This window comes from Epargyreus clarus, unplaced genomic scaffold (genome assembly GCF_041222505.1).
Source record: "Epargyreus clarus isolate Ecla_fem2 unplaced genomic scaffold, WU_Ecla_fem_2.2 ptg000031l, whole genome shotgun sequence".
NCBI classification, from domain to species: domain Eukaryota; kingdom Metazoa; phylum Arthropoda; class Insecta; order Lepidoptera; family Hesperiidae; genus Epargyreus; species Epargyreus clarus.
This window is the reverse complement of record NW_027332236.1, coordinates 7,397,973-7,418,135: the sequence shown is the minus strand read 5'-3', so window position 1 is coordinate 7,418,135 and position 20,163 is coordinate 7,397,973. Positions and strand designations below refer to the sequence as shown.

At 35.9% G+C, this 20,163-nt stretch overlaps 1 protein-coding gene across 1 annotated transcript in view; it reads left to right on the top strand.

Moving 5' to 3' along the window:
* LOC140754671 (uncharacterized) overlaps positions 1 to 20,163 on the top strand; it is a 68,416-nt gene that overhangs the window by 43,543 nt on the left and 4,710 nt on the right. Inside the window, exons 28-47 of the mRNA XM_073089705.1 lie at positions 1,544 to 1,703; positions 1,979 to 2,144; positions 2,543 to 2,755; positions 3,021 to 3,151; positions 3,499 to 3,668; positions 4,043 to 4,183; positions 4,349 to 4,525; positions 4,646 to 4,809; positions 4,900 to 6,045; positions 6,152 to 6,358; positions 6,446 to 6,703; positions 6,795 to 7,581; positions 7,741 to 7,974; positions 8,235 to 8,349; positions 8,650 to 10,166; positions 10,943 to 11,079; positions 11,219 to 12,314; positions 12,654 to 12,758; positions 13,253 to 13,348; positions 14,433 to 20,109. Coding sequence (XP_072945806.1) covers positions 1,544 to 1,703; positions 1,979 to 2,144; positions 2,543 to 2,755; positions 3,021 to 3,151; positions 3,499 to 3,668; positions 4,043 to 4,183; positions 4,349 to 4,525; positions 4,646 to 4,809; positions 4,900 to 6,045; positions 6,152 to 6,358; positions 6,446 to 6,703; positions 6,795 to 7,581; positions 7,741 to 7,974; positions 8,235 to 8,349; positions 8,650 to 10,166; positions 10,943 to 11,079; positions 11,219 to 12,314; positions 12,654 to 12,758; positions 13,253 to 13,348; positions 14,433 to 20,109 — 12,697 coding nt within the window. The remainder of the gene's footprint in view (positions 1 to 1,543; positions 1,704 to 1,978; positions 2,145 to 2,542; positions 2,756 to 3,020; positions 3,152 to 3,498; positions 3,669 to 4,042; positions 4,184 to 4,348; positions 4,526 to 4,645; positions 4,810 to 4,899; positions 6,046 to 6,151; positions 6,359 to 6,445; positions 6,704 to 6,794; positions 7,582 to 7,740; positions 7,975 to 8,234; positions 8,350 to 8,649; positions 10,167 to 10,942; positions 11,080 to 11,218; positions 12,315 to 12,653; positions 12,759 to 13,252; positions 13,349 to 14,432; positions 20,110 to 20,163) is intronic.

Genomic DNA, 20,163 nt, shown 5'->3' with positions numbered 1-20,163 from the left:
ATCGCTTATAGCAAATACACAGAGCAGCTAAAGGGTTTCGTCCCTGTGTGCGTTTTGTGCGTGTCTACATTGTCTTTGTTCTCGTGTGTTTGTGTGTGTTGCACGCTCACCGTGTGTGGCGCTAAATTATATCTTCGCTGCCACCTTATCGGCGCGCACCATCAGGGGTATTTCGCAAAAGATCTCTCGAAGGTAAAAAATTAGAGGTACTTTACAAACTAACTATAAAAACAAGACTAATCGGTTTAAGTTCACGTTGTTTTGTTTCGTTTTGTTTTCGTCCCCCCTTTATTTTGGTTCTTGTTTTCATATCATACCCCTACGATATTTATACTCTACTCTAGCTTTACCAAGAGTATAATTGTCGGACACATTAATTTCTTCCCTCTGACACTTTTTGAATGCTTTTTCATATTTTGCTTCTCATACATTTTTCTTCTTGCACGGGCTGAATTTTTTACGCTTTGTTATCTCACGTTCACTATGTATCATAAACTCAATGAATCTTGAAACAAGAAAACAGTGCACTGCGATCTATCTCACATACTGTCGGTATAAGGTTAACGTCGTTAACAGGAGTTCTAGCTAATTGCAATTAAAGTACTGGCACACCTTAACTATTAACACCTGCAATAATAGCGCAACCTATAAAATACTTGTGTCACGCCGGTGCCACATCCTTCATCATCATTCCATGCGTCAGTGTTCCTAACAGTTATGTTATTTTGCTTGTACTGATGTTGTTCTTTTCCAAAACGGCCTATCAGTTCAATTTTTTTATCATTTCCGTTTATCTTTTACATCATTTCTTCACTATTTGAATCACTATTATTGACACCAAAGGAATTTTTAGTTTATTTTTTGTTTTATTAGAGAATGTCCTTCGAGAGATCTGTTTTCCGAAAAACCAGACTAAAACTTTGGAAATTCGTTTGAAATTGTAGCATCATTTTATTTTATTTTCAAAAATTTAGCACTTATGTAAAATAGGCAGGTTTACGTACACAATGTGCCACTATAAATCATGTTCTCATTAATAACAAGTAAGATGCGGTACGTTATTTGTTACGTGTGGTGTGTCGTCCTTGCTTGTGTGTGTGTGTTTGCTATAGGCCGTTTTGGAAACATTCTATTTTGTTTTCTTTTTATTATTTTGACCTGTCTTTCCAACTTCTAACCTTGTTCTACACCATTTCTGACGAGTTATGAAATTTTTGTTTTTGTCTAAAATAAACAGTGTTAAATGTACATTTACTAAACAATCTTTTCTATATTCTGTTGGATGTTATCGTAGTTAATGATGGCATTTAAGTAGAAGAAACGGAACAGGTAGCAGTAATTGGCTTTGAGCATGCATTTATTGAGGCAAAATTTATTGTGGCAGTGCAAAACAGCGTTTAAGCCGCTATTCCTGCCTTATAGCTTGTGTTAAAGATAATTGGCAATTCAAAAAAGCATAAGTTGTAGACTGCGTAACTGGAGTTAGCTTAGAATGTTTGGGAGTTTGAGAATCAGAGAGTACATAATGTACAAATGATGGCAGGAGGAACCAATCGAGCTCATTGGGAGGATGTTACGGAGAATACACCGTTGACGTTTGTCAATGATTGCGTTTCTTTCACTACGACTGTGTCGGCTCGGTACTGGTTGATCGATTGCCGACATGTCGAAGACGCAACCAAGATGGCGACTGAATTGTATCGGTAAGTTTCATCCTAATTCGGTTTTGTTTCTGATATTTTTTTATTATTATCTTTTACTTTAGTCTATTTTTTTTTACATTATTGTTTTTGCCCGTTTAACTGCTTAATTACGAGTAATTGATGGTTTGTGCAAAGAAACAAATTTGGCGATAAAACCTTTTTTCTGTACAACAGATTTCATTATTCTATTGCCACTTGTACTGTTCATTAGACCTTTGGACCACATTATTTTCTTTCTTAAAGAGTTTGTTACTCCAATCTTCTGTATATCTCAGGGAGGCAATCCACGTACCCTTCATGGCCCGTTTCGTGGTGTACGCTAAGAGGACTGACGAGTGCCAGGCTCAACTGCGCATGTTCTGCGTTACCGATGACAAGGAGGACAAGGCGTTGGAGCGCATTGAAAGGTTCATCCAGGTTGCGAAGAGCCGGGATGTTGAAGTAAGTTTACGTATTCATTATGCGTTGTTTGTAAAGTGATACACGTAAATGTCTTACAATCGCGCAATCGGGTACGTTGTTTTCATCCAAGTTCAGTTAGTGCGTACACTTGTATAATTGGTTCGAAATATGCTACTGTACATTTTTAGTCTGTCATTTTGACATTTCCTAATCATTGATTGTTAGTAAAAGAATAAATATAAATAAAATTGAAAGCACTTATAGAGGTAAAAAAATACGTTTATTTTGTGTTTAAAAATTTTGTATTTAAAAGTTTGTATTTTTTGCTAATATCTAATAATTAGGAGAAGGTTCATAATTTAAATCTATAGTGATAGTACACAGCTGGACTATTATGAACACTTGAAACACTTTAAATACTTTATCATATCTTGCAGGTGCATGAAGGAAAACCCATTTATCTAGAATTTGGTGGCAATTTGGTCCCGGTGGCCAAATCCGGAGAACAACTTTCAATACCCTTCCGAGCGTTCCGAGAGAACCGGGTAGCGTTCCCGGTGATGATCAAGACTCAGGATCTGGAGCCGATGTGCCGATGCCAGTTCATGAGAGATCCGAAGGTTCCTAAAGGAGAACCTTCGCCTTCTCCAGTAAGTTCTTAAAACAATTTTCTTATTTACTTATGCATGGTTCACATAAACAATATATATTTTATTCACGCTAAACAAAAGAGAATCGAAATAAAAGACAAAATGTTCCCACCTTTAAAGATAGGTTTTGGTTGAAAAGTACCTTGGAATATTTTACGAACTACAAGTAATAAATATTACTCATTCACTATTACTTATATTTACCTCAAAGATATTAAGAGGAGACGCAGTGCAGAAATGGGATAATAATGCCAACATCTTTTAGATCGCAGTACTTAACATCATGGTGCCGGATGACCTTCCGGTGGAGAGAATATCCCCCGTGTCAACTGATACGGTGCCACGACGCACTGAGGAGCAGGAGCTGATATGGCGACAACGACTCAGTGATCCAAGGTACGAATGTAATTGATTGAGTAATGCTTATGAAATATGTAGATTAATTAGAATCTAAGAATGTTGTACATAAGAACAAATTACTTCCGCAGCTTCAACAATTTTCTGTAAACAATATAGAGAAATCAGTTGAGTTAATTGTCGAGTAAACCTTTGATTTTCTTTGAACTGCGTTCCTTTGAACAAGCAAAAAGGAACACGCAATCCTCTTATTGCAATCTGCTGATGTGACATTATTCTTATTACACATATAAATAAGAAATTATCACAGTACCATACTTCAATGTTCAATTTTTAACCAAATCAAAAAAATCCTTAACAGTCATTAACATCACTAATTTAATTAGGTTGGAAGACATCTGCAACCTTCTGGGTAAGGATTGGGTTGCACTGGCCTATGAGCTGGGTGTAAGCGTGGCCACCGTGAATCAGATCCAAGCTAAACGTATAACAGCAGCCGAACAGGCGCAGTTGATGCTGAAGCTGTGGAAGACTCAATCTGGCACTAAAGCGCAAGGTTTGTTTCCTATATACCTAATATTTAATTCAATGTAATCAATGAATTCATTCATAAAGGTGTAAAATCAAATCCCAGAAGAATAATGATGTTATTAATGTGTTATACTTACAAAAAAGGCAATTTAGATAATAATACATTGGAACATATGTATGTTCCAATGTATTATTATCCATAAGTATGTACTTATCTGGAGGCACGGCAGTGGCCCAAAAGAAGCGGCACGGCCGTAGCATTCTTTTCTCGAAGCAATTCGGCCCATTTTTGACCCCCTGTAACTTCGTAAGTATATTCGTGCAAAATTGGTAAACTTTTGACACGCCATGAAACTATTGAAATATATGTAAATAATATATTTTTAAATACTGTTTTAGATACTTCCCTTGAGCTAGCTTTGTGCAGGATTGGAAGAGATGATATAATTGCTCCTCAATCTGAGACTACCAATGAACGACGAATACAACGTAACATTTATCAAGAGAGACAAGCCTCTGAAGAAATTGAGGCTTATAAAGGTAACATTGCCATATGCACAATATGTTAAGTTTAAGTTCTATTTTTTTATATTATATACGGACACTCCCATTTACAAATAATTGTAATAGGTAATGTAATAAGAAATAATTTCCTAACTAATGAAAACATTTTATTTCGTTTACTTACTCGTTTATTGTTCATAGCTGAAGAAGACAATAAACTTAAAGACAAAATTTATGATGAAAATCAAATTGCTGAACGAGTTGAATCCGAGCATGACCAAGATGAAGCGAAGTACTCTCCAGAGGAGAAATCTGTGGTTGATAAGAGTGAGATTGAAAGAACTCCTACACCTAGTGAAGATAGCGAAGAAGACGAGGGTAAAGTTCATTTAAATTAATTTATAAATAATAATTAAAAAATATTAAAATGTTACTTAACAGTATTACAAAGTAAAATTTATACTTAAAATAAAATGTATCTGACAATATAATTCACAGATATTAAAAAGAGCGTAGCCGAAAGAAAAGAACAGATTACGAAGAAATTAAGCTCGAGTAAAATTCCAGCCTCTAAGCAAAAGAAGGAAATACGAGAAGAAATAATAGAAATAAAAACTCAAATAAAACCGGATATAAAGAAATTCCATGATATTGAGCAACAGGTGAGCGTACAATACGTAGTCTACTTGGTTTTCCTAATGCGTTTGTAAATAATAATTATGTATATAACTTGTGACGTGTTTCTGTTTTAGGTCAAAGAAAAGGAGCCTAAATTAGAAAAAACCCGTTCAAAAACATCACCGGATTCTACCGAAACTGAAGAAATAAAAGAAATCGAGACCACAAAAGTAGCAGAAGTACCTATAGAAGTTAAAAAAGAAGAACCTAAACCTGAAAGGCCTATAGAACAATTTAGGAAATTTGATCCTTCGTCACCAGCAAAACCAACTCCCAAACATCTTCAAAGACATATGAGAAATGAATCTATGAGGTTCCCATCCGGCGACTTTTCTAACGTAACAATTACTCCTCGAAAATCGATAACAACTGAAACTACGGAAGTAAAACAATCTATTGAAACTAAGATTGAAACACACGCTAAAGATATAATTTCACAAAAAGAGATTGATAGTGCTAGAGTGGAAGAAAAGATAGAGGATGGTGAAAAATCACCGGATTTGGTAATGGACGAAGAAAAAGATGTTGCTGAAGCTACATTAAGAGACAAAATTCATGTTTTTGAGACAAAAATATCACGAGAACCATCATTAGAAACATCAAAAATACCCGTAAAGTTAACTAAAGAAGCGCTGAAAAAGCATACATTAGAACAGGATCAAGGAATTGAGTATACTCAAGAATTTGTTAGAGAACAATCAAGGCAAATGTCGACTATAGAAACTCAGAAGATTACTGTGCATACAGAAAAACAAGTGGAAAGTGTCAAATCAGTAAAAGAAACCATACAACAGTTTGACTCTAAAATAAAGCAAGAAGAAAAATCAAAGACTTTCCCTAAGACTATGAGGACGGACTCTACTTTAGTACAAGTGTCGTCCGAAGAAGACAGCGAGTTCCTAAAGAAATCAACAGATTCAGAAACGGAAACTGAGTCTCAAACGACAATTAAAGTTGAGAAGGAAAGGCTGAAATCCAAAATGGAAAGCGACAAATTCACGTTACATAAAATACCTGATACTTATGAACCTAAAGATGACAGGGATGCAGATAAAAAATCTGACGATGACGATAAGAAAGATGACCAAGCTGTTGCTATTAAAGAATATAAAATTGAGAAGCAATTAACGGAAGAACTGCGAACTAAAGTTAGTGAGGAGGAAATCACTGAAGCGTTAGAAGAGAAAGATGTATCAGTCAGTGAAAAAATAAAGGACAAGGTAATACAAATCCATTGAAATTTCTCAGTACTTTTTACGTAACATACATGTTTGTAACTCTCTCATTGTTATTTTTATAATTATTTTATTGTATCTACTATTTTAGGCGGAAACTCAACAGTCAGTAACTAGTACGAAATCCGAAATCAGTAAACATACTAAAACGGATTCAATTGGATCAGAAGAATTGACTGGTCGTAAAATATCTCAAGAGTCTTCTGCGCCCTCTGCGTTTGACAAAGCAGACTCATTAGCAGACCTGCAACAAAGCACTGAACGAGACGTTAGTTTTATATCTCAAACTGAATCTAAGGTACAATTTATACATGTTCACCTGATGCATAAGTATTAACTTATTTTTGGATTATGATTAAAATATAAATTTGTAATCCAATTTCAGGTCTATTCAAAGCATAGAAGTGATTCATTAGATGAAGCTTCACAATTTTCGGATTTAGAAGATCAAATTGGAACTAGTCCAGCCCACAAACCTGTTACTGACAAAGAGATGTTAGAAAAAGTTGTAGAAGTAACATCTACTGAGACTATAACTGAAAGGAAAGAATCTTCCATACGAGATGAAACGTTAGAGTTTTTGAAATATGAGACTCAGCATAGTGCTCAAGTTCTACCAAGTCTTGCACCAACAGAACAAAAGGTTTATATGTTTTATACGTATTAAATAGCCCTATGAGTAATCATTCTTTATTCACTAAGATAATTACGTTACATAAATACTTATGTTACAGGTATCACCTAAAGAATCTCCAGTCATCAGTGCAAAGGCACGTCAATTCATAGAAACTGTTCCTGAAGATGATTCTGTCCAAGAATGTTTCTTCTCTAAACGAATTTACTCCGATTCGTTAGAAGATTCTGAACACACAGATTCTAGACGACATTCCGAAGCTGAATCCTTGAAATCAGATCAATCTGACGTTAAGGCCAAAGTTTCTTCTTCTGATTTTGATGAAAGAGCCGAATATGAAGAAACAGCAGATTCCGGAAGCGGGTTTGGTGATGAGAAGTTTGAAGAAAGTATTGGTTTCACGGCTATCAAGATTGATCCTAAAGTTCTCGAAGAAAAACAGGATTCTGACTCAAGCAGGGAATCCGATGCTGTTTTCAAAAAGATGACACCAAAACGCCATTCAAGGGCTGAATCTATTTCTATTACAAAGCTTAGCGATTTGCAGGTGGACGTTGAATCACCAAAACCTAAACAAGAATTCCAGATGTTTGTAACCGAAGCAGAAGAAGTAGATAAATCTGAGAAAGATGAACCATCTGATAAGATTTCTTCAGAAAGTAGCAGAGAGATAGAAATATCCGACCGCAAGTCATCTGAAGGAATTTCTGATAAAATAAGTTCAGAAGACGCTGTAACCGATAAGAAAACTTCATCGGAGGAAGAAGACGTCAAGGAGCAACCCTTACAAGAAACTGAGGTTACGAAATCTGTGAAAGACATTATCCGTGATATCGAAAAAGTGGATTCAAAGACTCAATTATTAAAAGAAGAAATAACTGAAAAGGGTGAGTTTTAATAACTAAGCCGAAATTAATACAGAAAACTACAGTTACACTGAGGAGTTTCCTATATAAAGTTATGGCATTTTCTCTTAAAGCAATAAATCAACAAATCCTGTGAAGGTGAAAAAAGGAAGAATAATTAAAAACATCTTTTTCTTTCAGTTGACATGATAAAACGGCAATCTGTAACATCAGCGGGCTCTGGTTCCGTGAGCGAGTTGCGACTTGATGAAAAACGGTTATCTGATGCCCACAGCCTAACAGAATCAAGAGATTATACATTCGAAGAATCCGAAGATGATATTGCAACACAAGGAACACAAGGCACACATGTTGACACTGGAAAAGAAAAAGTTGAGGTTAAAGAAGAAACTGATATTAAACCACAAGATTCTGGTAAATATATTTGAGATCGTTGTAAGCATTATAAATGTTCAATAAATAAATTGTATTTAGAATATAAAAAATAAAATGTATTTTATGGGTTAACTAAATATCGGTAGACGTTATCAATTTTACGATACATACATACATTTAAATATTCAGCTTAATATCTAGACATTTCTTATTATAACCGAAAATAATGGCATAATTTGTAAAATTTTAAGTAAAAGTAAGAATCAGGGTTCTTATTTAATTTTAATTATACCTTCCAGGAAAACCAAGTGACCAGTCCAAATTAGCCAAACTGACACACGGTGATTCCTTAGATGACGTCGAAGCCTTCCCTGAAGAATATGTGCATAAGCTTCCTCACATTGCTGAAGTTGGGTAAGGAATATACTCTAATTATATTAAATTTTATATATTTTATATTTATATGTATCTCTTTTTTATAACATCTTAATTGGATTATAGCGCTTCCATATTCTAATTTATAAACTTGTATGTAAAGGAAATTGAGATTTTTAATTTTCAGTTTAGATTTAATTATGTAGAACTAAAAATAGTCTATGATCAAGGGTTACAGTAGCTTTTATATAGTATGCTATTTAGCATTATATAGTATGCTATTTAGGAGTACATATCTATTCCATTTATTCTTATATTAACAATTTTGTTTACTTATAGTGCGCAGCAAGATAAAACTATTACAAGTCAGTTCTTAAGCCGAGAGCGGGATGAGCAAATAAAACGTGAGAGCACTGAAACAATAAGAACTGTCATGGAACCTACCAAAGTTTTTGAAGAAGTGACTTCGTCAACAATAATTACAAAGGCGGTAAAACCTATTAGAGAAGAAGAATCAATTACACGTGTCATTGAAATCGTAAAACCTGTTGTTGAAGAGAAAACGGTAACAAACGTTGTTGAATCTATAAAAGTTGATGCAGATACTACAACTACTACACTTACTGAAACTATAACGGCTCCTACTGGAGAAGTAACAACTAGAGTCACGGTGACAGAGGTTACCAAAACAGCTGAAGGCGAAAGAACACGGACAAGTGTCACAGAAACAATAACCAAATCTGAAACTAGTGCAGTTGTAACCGAAATTATTAAACTACCAAAAGAAGTACAAATCGTCACTGAAAAAGTCTCTTCCGAGCCAATTATAGAAAAAGAAGTAGTTACAACTTCTATTATAAAATCTGAACCAATCATTTCCACCAGACATGTGGAAATAATACAATCATCTTCAGACTTAGATGAACCAACTTCATTAACTGAGACAACAACAGAGACTAAAAGTGAAACGTCGAAAAAAATTGAATCAAAGAAGTTCACCGGTGAATCCAAATTTGACGTCACCAAAATAAGGACCGATACTTTGGGAAAATTTGACTTATCTGACAGTATAATTGACACAAAAGTTGTAAAAAAGGTTGAAGTTAAAGATATTCAAGAAACTTCAGAAATAACGAAAGAACAAGTAAAGCCCGTTATTGATGATATCTTGCAAAAGGGGACAATCGCTGCAGCTGCGCGAAGCCCCGTTACAGATAAAGATATTAAAACTATAACTAAAGAAATGACAACAGATACTGAAAAGAGAAGTTACGATACTAAAGTTCCCGCTAAAGAGGAAAGAAGACATTCTTGTATCAGCCCAGCAATTTCTCTTGAGAGAATTGCAGAATCTGACACGGAAGTAGACGAAGAACCTGTGAAAGTTGAACCTACTCCCAGCAGTTCTTTGAAAGACGACGAAATTAAAACAGAAATCAAGAAATCCGACTCTGCTATGAAACAAATGGCAGATAATATAGAAATTATTATTAAACAAGCCTCAGAAGACGTTGATTTGTCAACAGAAGATGTAGTAGAGGTTGTAGAGCCAACAGAACCTCAAGATATTGCAGGACAGGTGTCTGTAGATTCAATCATAGAAGAAGCTGTAACAACTGTTGAAGAATACTTGGATACTTCTAAAGACGCCAAGGACAAAGATATTGAAACAAAAAAGGAAGTAGTCTTTGAAGAGACCAAAAGATTTGTGAAGGAACGACCGGGTCTAATAAAATCTCTCTCTAGGGATAGTGGAGAGATTGTAATCATGCCAAAGAAGAAACATACTAGAACATTCTCAGTACAAAGTTCTCCAGATGAAGTTGAAGAACAAATTTATACTGATTCAGAATCTGGTAAGATATCGTAGTTATTTATTTATATACTAGTTATTGCCCGCGGCTTCGCCCGCGTTTCAAAGACAATAATATGACATACTAACATACATAAAACTGAAAATTCGTACCTACATTGGAATGAAAGTGGCGCCATCTGGAGAAAATTGGTAGTACCAACTCTGAAACCTTCGTGGGCTTATGGACAACGACTTTGCTAAAGATCATCACTTGATCAAATGCATAGTTTACGATTCAATCCTCACTAATATCGATTAAAATAATCGACTTTTTGGTCCAAAAGATCGATTCTTCGAATAATCGATCTTAGATCGCCATCCCTAGTTTCCGTGGGATTTCTGGGATAAAAACTATCCTATGTCCTTTCTCGGGTCTCAAACTATCTTTGTACGAAATTTCATTAAAATCGGTTCAGCGGTTTAGGCGTGAAGAAGAGACAATCAGACAGGCAAAGTTACTTTCGGATTTATAATATTAGTAAGGATTGTTCCCTGTTTAATGAAGTAGGAACTAGGTGTACTTCATATTTTATAGTTCAAGTCGTATGCCAGTGCCTTGCCAATGCCAAGTCAGACAATTCTTTAAAAACCACTAGGCTATCACTACTGTGGTTTTATTCTATTGTAATTGCGATCGATTCTGACGGTTGTGCTTAGACAGAATTAGGCATTATTTCTTACAATTCCTCCTAACTAAATTGGGGGGTAATATTTACTTTACCTCTCAAAACTTCTCTTACAAAACTAAAAAAAGTTTTAAAGGCATTTTTGTTTCAGATATGGACAAAGCAAAAGTATTGGAGATAATTGAACCTAGCTCTGATTTAGACGCTAAAGCGCCAACATCTAGTTTTGATACAAGAAAAATAAGGACTGATTCGCTTGACGATGCTGATGACTTCCCAGAAAAAGAGGTAGTTGATCTTAATAATTTTATGAACTTATGTTTGTACTTTTAAATACGAATACTACTTTTAGGCCCATAGATTTTATCTTACATAATATAATTATAGAAGTCTATTTTTATTTTGTTATTATTTTACTATGTTTCAGAGTGATTTTCTTGGAGAAGAAACAAAATACCCCGAAGATGACCAGGAAACCTTCCAACCAACCAAAGTTGAAATTGCAGAAGTCACCGTAACTGCTAAACCATCTTCTGATGTTAGTGATGATAAAACATACACAAAAAAAACTCATATTGTTGAAAGCACAATATATGCGGATTTGGCATCTAAATCAACTACTGAGTCTTCGGTAACAACAGTAGTATTAACATCGACTAAATCGTCTGATGAAGATCAAAAGTCAGTCTTAGAGGATGGTACATCAGCTGATTTCTCAAAAATCAGTGGAGCTGATTTGGTTAAAGATCCTTCTAGAACTTCAATGGAAACTAAAGAAGATTCAAAAATCGAAGAACATGGTGAAGACCGGGGTACTCCAGATTTGTCTAAAAAGTCAATTGACTTAACCAAGGACTACTCGAAATCATCAATAGATAGTAAAGACACTTCAAGAGATTTCGCCACAAACGAACTTTCTAAAGATTCTACTGCTGATTTAACTAAGGATTTTTCTAAAGTTTCAATAGAGGGTGTTAGAGAAACATCGCGATCTATTGATGAGAAAACTTTCTCAGAAGACCACTCGTCTTTTGACGTATCAAAAACATTAGCATCAGATGCTTCAGACGGCATCACTATCAGTAAAGAGTTCATTGAGGAAGAAAGATCATTATCTAGAGTGGTAAAAGTTTCCACTAGCTCCTCTCAAGAAACCTCAGTATTTACCGAGAGTAAATTATTAAGTGAAATAGATGAGAAATCAACAGAAAAAACTAAATTATCCGAAAAATCGGATTCTGAAAAAGATATCATCAAAGAAACGGAGAAGAAGATTGGAGAAATTGAATCCGATATCACAAAAGCAGGATCAAGTGTTACTGAGATAGTACCCTTGGAAACAGTTACTGAAATAATGAGTTCTGATGAAAAGCCGAAGGAGACTCAGGAGCCAGACGATCAAGTCGCAGAGGAATCTGAAGCACCAGACATGAAAGAACTAAACAGAAGGTGTTCGAATCTTCTGGAAGACATATCAGCGCAGGGCGCTTTAATCAGGATTGATTCAAGCCACGTCACACACGGTTAGTATCGGTTTTTTACTTGATCATTTTAGATTATCTTATCATATTTTTATTTAACTTTATTTAACATCTTTATCTCCTAACATTTAAAATTGTATAGCTCTTATAGAGTAGGGGGATCTTAAATTATGTGTTACATTAAATGTCATCACTTTTTCCGAGTACGTCCGAGTACTTATAGGAAACAAATGACACGAGTGTCTTCACTGAACTCGTTTATTTATAATGTTTTGAATATTTTTCTATAGAAGTAAGTAGAGTGTAACTGGAGCTACATCTTTATTTTAGACAGCATTTATCCTCTAAGTAGTACTTTCTAATGTTAACTTTTATTAACAGATCTCATCACGAAGTTTTCAAAGACGCCACCTCCCTCTCCTGTAGATTTGAGCATAAGAGCAAAAACAGAAACCGGAGATAAACAAACAGGCTTGCAACTTAGAGGTATTTCATTAACATTAAAGAAAAATCAACATTTGTTTTAAAAATTAAATTAATTATTAAATTAATTAATTAAATTAATATTTAAATACTTAAACAAATCACAGTTCTATTGATATTTTTGTGTAAGTTTAATTGTAAGAATCTTTAATTAAATATCATCTGGAATTCTCAGGTGAAATCACTAATGAATTTAAGGTAGTATCATAATCATAACACTCATGTCAGGCTGAAATACACTAAAAGTCGATCACTTTTTCATCCCATACACTCAGTGTGCTCAATACACATTCGATCACTGGTTTCTAGCCAGTGGTCCTCAAAAACTAAATGGTCCGTCTAATATTAAACACTTTTGATAGTCTCAAACACTGTGGTCTGCTAAAAACCTCAATATGACTACGGCAGACCCTCGACAGCTAGTCAAAGGTTAGAAATCACTGCGTTGATAGCACAATTGGCTCTCGGTAGAAGCTAACTCTCATCGTTTCATGTAGGTTCGGAATCATCGTTCCTGGACGCCAGTCGCCAGTCCCCTAGAGCGTCATCTGCTGGTGATAGCCTAATTAGTGAAACAGAAGCCCATCAGAGTGGTCAGTATACAACATTATAGATTCAAGGAAATTATTAATCCGCTCTTCTATCTTTTCCAAATTCTAAATTTGATAAAGTCAGAACTACTCTATCATCACAATGAAAATTACATGATCAAGATAATACAAGTATCTTATGGACCCAAGTTCTTTATAATATGTAATGTTTATATAAAAAATATATGTATAAATACGATAGCTTATCAAAAATTCAAAAATAAAAGTGCATAAGCTTAATGCAAGTAGTGGCAAAGTAGAGTCATGGCGAAACTTTACTCATAGCATAGTTTAGTAGAAGAGAAATTATTTGTATGATCCTTATTTGCCACACTATTTCATTTTCAGCCAATTACCGCATGTATTTCTCTTTCACTCCCACCTAGGTAGATAATGGTAATAAATCATCGATTTAAGAATATTTTGTTAACATAACACGTGTGTAGTTTTAATGTGTGTTTATCATTTATCGCGTCGTTAATAAATATATAATAAGGGACACATTAACACTGCAACAAATAAAGATTAACCTTCAGATATGAGATGTGTAATATTTGCGATATCACATACGTTATGCTAAAATTTATCAGCACAGTAAATTTTACTTTCTTTCTTGCGGAGCCCTTACGTTGCTTTAGGTAAGTGGACTCATGAGCAGAACTGGAATATCATACTCGTTTCATTATTGTCGCTTTTTACTCTTCTTAGAGAAACAAGTTTTTTTCCGTCACCGATTTTTGTTTACACATTGTACTGATGTTCATCTTTGAGTAATGTTTCGCTTCGATTCAAAATCGTCCTAAGTTTATTTTCTCCATTCTATCATCACAAGCTTTCGCCACTATTTTGTCATTTTTATTCGCATTGGCATAAATCATGATTAAATAAAACGCTTAGGCACATTCACTGGCCTTGTTCTATATTTATTTAAGAGCCAATGTCCATACACTAAGAGCAATATATACAAAATTTAAAGTTCTATAATTATAAATATTCTATTTTTATTATTATTTGTTTCCACTTAAATATACATCAGCATTTGTAAACCAGTGATAGATGTTAATAAAATCTTCTTTTCCTTTTTCAGATATGTTGACACAAGCATCTATGGCACTTAGCGAAGCAGCTAGACCTAAATCACCAACAAAACATGTTGCTGATAACTTAACTTTCGTAAACGTCGACCAACCGACTATTACAAGTGGTGCTATAGAACTTGTCGATCGCACTATCGAAAAAAGCATCGATGTGATCGATCAGATTAAGAAGGAACAACTAGCCGTTAAAATGGAAGAGATGCAAAAATCTACTTCGTCCGAGACATTTTTCTCGGAATCGCGAGTTGAATCTTCAACTTCGTCGTCGTCTGTTCACAAAACTATTGAGGGCCCACAGTTGAAATTCCAAAGTATTGATCCAGAGGCTGTTATGTCCAGCATGGTTGCTAGACTTGGAACTACCGATGATTTCAGTACAGTGCTAACTCACAAGGAAACTGAGACACGAAAGATATCAGGACAGGAATATTTTTCGGAGACTAAACAAGTTTCTTCTTCTGATGATGACTCGCTAGTTATTAAAACGGAAACAACACATGAGTTGAGAGGCCAAGAACATGAAATGAAAGAAAAAACTATGATTCGAAGGGATGGTGATCAAACTGAAAGTTCTCAAAAGAAATTAGAAAAGGCTCATCAAGCAACGGCTAAACGTTCAGATATTGAAACTAAAACAGTATTAAGGAGTACTGATGATGCAGATATAGTCAAAGTGGAGCGAGAATTTACTGAACAAGGATTATATACTGGCAGGCAAACTAAATCAGAGGAGAGAATGACTGCTCTTAAAGATGATACAATTAAAAAGAAGCATGAAGTCAAGATTTCAGAAAGAGATCTGTCTCACGAGCAATGGGGAAAAGAATATTTTACAGAACCGGAAGAACTAGAAGATATCAAGGAAGACGAGGATATGAAATCAAGAGTAGCATTTGTTGATTCAACACTTAAAATTATTGAAAAAGACGAAGTAGTATCAAGTATTGAAGTCTCTGAAAAAGGCAAGGTAGTGAGTTCAAAAACAGAACATCACAAAGAAGAGTCTGTAATAGAGAGTAAAGAACACGATGACCTTAGTTCAGATGCATCACATGCACCCAGTTTTAAGAGTGAAGCTACTGAAAGACAAGATTCATCTGAAGCAAGTCCAAAAAGTAAATCTAAATCGTTCAAAAAAGACAATGAAGTATATGAAGTGGATTTTATAAAGGAGATTAAGGTATCAACTTCACCTATTAAGAGTACGTTTAGTCGAACAGGAAGTCAAGATACCCACTCGGAGTCGGAGATGGCACCTGATTTGCCTCACGATGATAAAGCCAGCGAAACTCCAAAAAAGGATAAACCGACTAAATCACCCGTTAAGTTGCCCTTGCACCAAATACAGGATCAAATATTAGAAGTGTCGGTTCAAAAAATTACTTCTGCCACAGGAGATGAAGTACAAAGAACCTTGACACTTAAGTCTGATACTTTTGACACTGCTAGTACAACAACTAAAAGCTCTGATAGCGATACTGTGTTAGAAGTTAAATTTGGAGAAGTAAAAACGGATGCAATCCCTAAAACCCCTAAAGCAGACATGTCGCCAAGTACTTATGAAATATCCGACGACATTAGTACGACCTCAAAAGACATTATGATTAAATCCGGAGAGAGCATTGACACAGAGTGTATGGTTAAGTCCTTAGAGTCTCATGAAGGTGAAATGCTTCAGAAGTCTATGGACTCTACAGTCAGCGCAGAAACATTACATCCCTCGGAATTTTCAACAGAAGCCGACTCTGCTTACTTGACTGGAACTGATCATAGAAAGGAAGAGATGAAATTACTTAAAGAGAAGAGTGTCGAAGATATTTGCAGTAGTGGCTATGATACTGATCTCTCCTCTGCCGAGTTTCACGCAACGAAACTTGAATCAGAAAAGGTGGATTTTGATACCCTCATGTCTGCTCAGCCACTTGCTGACTTATCAGTTTTGGAAAAAACCATCGATGAAGTCAAGCAATCTCTTGAGGCAGCACAAGTTGAAATAATAAGTGAAAAAAGTGATGGAAGCATAAAGTACAAGCAATCGCCCTCAGAATTTCAGTTTAAACTTCTTATTAGCCCTGATAAACCAGAAGCGATAAGTGAAGAACCCCACAAGATAAGTGATGAACACGCAGATGACCATGATAAGACTCCATTTCATTTAGTCAAAGATGATAAGATGCTAGATAGCCAAAAGTCAGACAGTATTTCACAAAAGGTGAGTTCTCAAGAAGAAACAACAATTTCTGATGAAGATAAGGAAACTATTCTTATCAAAGAGTCTACTCCACCTTTGGAATCAGCCGACGTATCTTTGAGATCAGACAGCGGACCGCACTCAATTTTAGAGACAGAAAGTTATTCCGACCGTGAGGGTTCTTCAAAAGGAAGTCCTGAAGTAAAACTAAGAGTACAGAAACATATAAAAACGAAAGTGAGTGTAGTCGAAAGGCGTTCTGCTTCGGAAGTAGAAGGCTGGTCTAGTTCGGGAGAAAGTCATTATCACAGTTTTGAAAACTCAGAAAGCAGACCATTGTCATCCGATGTGGAAGTAATGATGACAGCTCAAAGTGGTACTGACTTTGAAACTGCACTTACAAGCCATGACGTGTCTTCACAATCGCTGAGAACATCCAAAGATTATTATACTGCAGGTAGCTCACTTGCTTCAAGAGATAGTATGAAAAGTCTTGACTCGGATGGATCTAGTCATGTAGCTAGTATTGATATATCAGATGCCTCAGAAACACTGGTACCTTCAGCCAATGAGTTAAAAGAAGAATTAATGGAGAGCAGTACGTATGTAGAACAATTTTTACATGAAGTTGAAAAAGATCAAGTTAAACTAAAAGATGTAAGTGATGAGGAAATATCAGGTGATGAAGATGGAAAAGACTCTGATGATATTGAGCTTGTCGGAAAGATGAAAAGATCGCATGAAATGCGTTTTCAACCCAAAGATTTGATACCGGAACACTTCCCTATAGAAGGTCCCTCCGAAAGTACTGAATTTGATGAAGATTCTTCAAAAGATAGAGAAGGATCTGATACAACAATATCGAGCCAGCTCAAAACAGATGAGATCCTATCATCATCAATTTCCAAAATTGACATATCGTCATCACAATCTCAACCAGAATCAGATAAAGAAGAGATTCAGGAAACTATGACAAAATCTACGGCTGAACAAGAGCAAGCAATTCCTTTCTCCGTTACCAAAGTTGATAGACCACAAAGAGAGTTTGTGGATATAGAGAGTGAAATTATACCAGTTGGATCTGCTGAGTATGAGGAGATTCAAAAGTTTGGTAGTGTGTCTCCTGCACCCAAAGATAAATTAAAGGATGATACACTTATTGTCAAAAGTACCATTGAAACTGTTGAAAGTACACCACACTCTAAAGATGCCGAAGTAAAGGAGGAATGTGTGATGAAAATTGTACAAGATGTTAGTGTCGTACCATTTACCGTTACAGAAAGACCTCCAAGTCGCCGAGAGTTTGTGGACGTTGAAGAAGATATCATTCCGGTAGGATCGAAACAATATGAGGAAATTCTGAAATCTAAAAGTGACTCTTCTGTACCCAAAACGAAAGCTGAAAAGTCTGTTGACAAATCACCTGAAGCACAACTTGAGAGTAAGCAAAGTTCTACTTCGAGTTTGAAAACTCATGAACATTTGTCGACGCCACATACCCCTTTATCCGCACCAAGTCAAAGTTCTCTTTCCACTGAAAATGGACGGGAATATGTACTTGATGATATGTATGACATATCTGAAACGCCAGAATTGAAATCTGAACTCATTACGGAGAGCAGCAGATCCGAACTTCTAATCACTACTGAAGAAAGAACTCTTCACTCATACGAGAAAGAACAAGAATCGCCTACAAGTGATGAATTTGAAATGGTGGATAAACCAAGTGAGATGGATGATTTCGTTGTAATTGAAGAAGTTGCTAAAGAAGCACAAGAAACCGACCCTGAAGGCAAAAGTGTGCAGATAGTGTCACAAAAGAGATATGTGAAGCGCCACGATATTGACATTGAGGAATATTTGTCGAAAACAAAAAAACAAGAAAGTACTAGCAGCACGTCTGGATCTCTATCTGACGAAGAATTACTACAGTATGAGATAGAACAAAAAAGAATGCAAGCTCAGGAACTAGCTGAAATAGAAGCAGGAAAACGCTGGATTCAGATGCAATTTGAAGGCGACCCGAGATATGACTATGAAAGAGTTCCATTGGAAGATATTAAGGAAGAAGAAATGACCGATTTTGATGCAAGCAGAATTGGCAGTTTGAGCTCACAAAAAGAATCGATAGGAAGCTATGGAAGTTACAGAAATTCTTATGGAAGTTACTCTGAATCTGAAATGGCATCCCGCATGAGATTTAGAATTAAAGGAGAGAATGATGATATATCTATTAGTTCATTACAAGAATTCGAAAATCTTGAAAGGGCTTTAATGGAGCAATATCAGCAACATTCATCATCTTCTCAAGATTCATTAAATGGTTCTTTACCACGTCGTTATATTCTTAGCAGAAGCCAAGGCGATGATATTTCTATTTCTAGTTTAAAGGAATTCGAAGGGCTCGAAACTGCTTGTCTCGAAGCCATAAAAGCAGAATTATTAGCTAAACAGAAAGAAGCTCTTTTATTAGCGGATCCGAAAGTCGTAAGCGGAAGTTTCCTCGAACAAGAAAAACGATCCTATGATAGTAGTTCGGAAAGCAGCCCGCCATTAAAAGGTGGTAGCCCTGGCCAAAAGAGCGGAAGTCCCTCCCAAAAAAGTGGGAGTCCATCACAGAAAAGCGGAAGTCCATCCCAAAAGGTAGGGAGCTACGGTAGTCCATCCCAAAAACTGCTATCTGATTCAGCTGCTATCCGAAGACTCATCGAGCAGCAAATGGCTTTAGAACAAAAAATGCAAGAACAAGTGACACCTAAGATCGTAACAGTAAAAAAATATGATGATAGAGGTGCATTTTTCGTGCCCGAGCCGGAACCCGAATCGTCTCAAACAAAACCAGAAGAAGTGGTTGAAGAATGCAAAAAATCATCTTCATTCGTTTGTGCTGCAGCACCTAGTGATGGATCTGCAGAATCTATACCTGGTGATTGTGAGGAAATGATGAAAATTTTAGATCAAGAAGAAAAATCAAAGAAGGAACAAACAGCTGGCACATCTATGGTCGAAAGTGAAGTTATAGAAGTTGTGCGAACTACCACTGTTATACAGCAAAGATTTGTTGATGGAAAGAAAATATCGGAAACGGTTACTAGCACTGAAGGGGAAGGAGCTATAGACATACCTGCAAGATCAGCTCAATTTGATGAAAGTGGAATGTCGTTCGGCTCTGAGATGTCCTCATCGTTAGCATCACAGCCATCGGAAATGGACAGCTTGATGACTGTGATTGAAAGGCAAACTTCAGAGGGGGAAATAGTGACTACATCTAGACAAACTATAATCATGTCTGCTGATAGGCCGGAAGATCTTGATTTTTCTAGGGAAGGGAGCGCAGCGCGTGAGCTATCGCCTTCCTCTGGGAGGTCGGTAGCTCACAGCACTGTATCTCTTTCTGGTAAACATTTGACAGATCCTGCAAGTGGTTCGTGGAGCGGCCAAGATGAGGAGCTAAGTTCTTCAGGCAGCTTTAGTCGGTACGTGGATTTTTTAAATAGTAATTATTAGAATCATGCTAAATTTAATAGTGC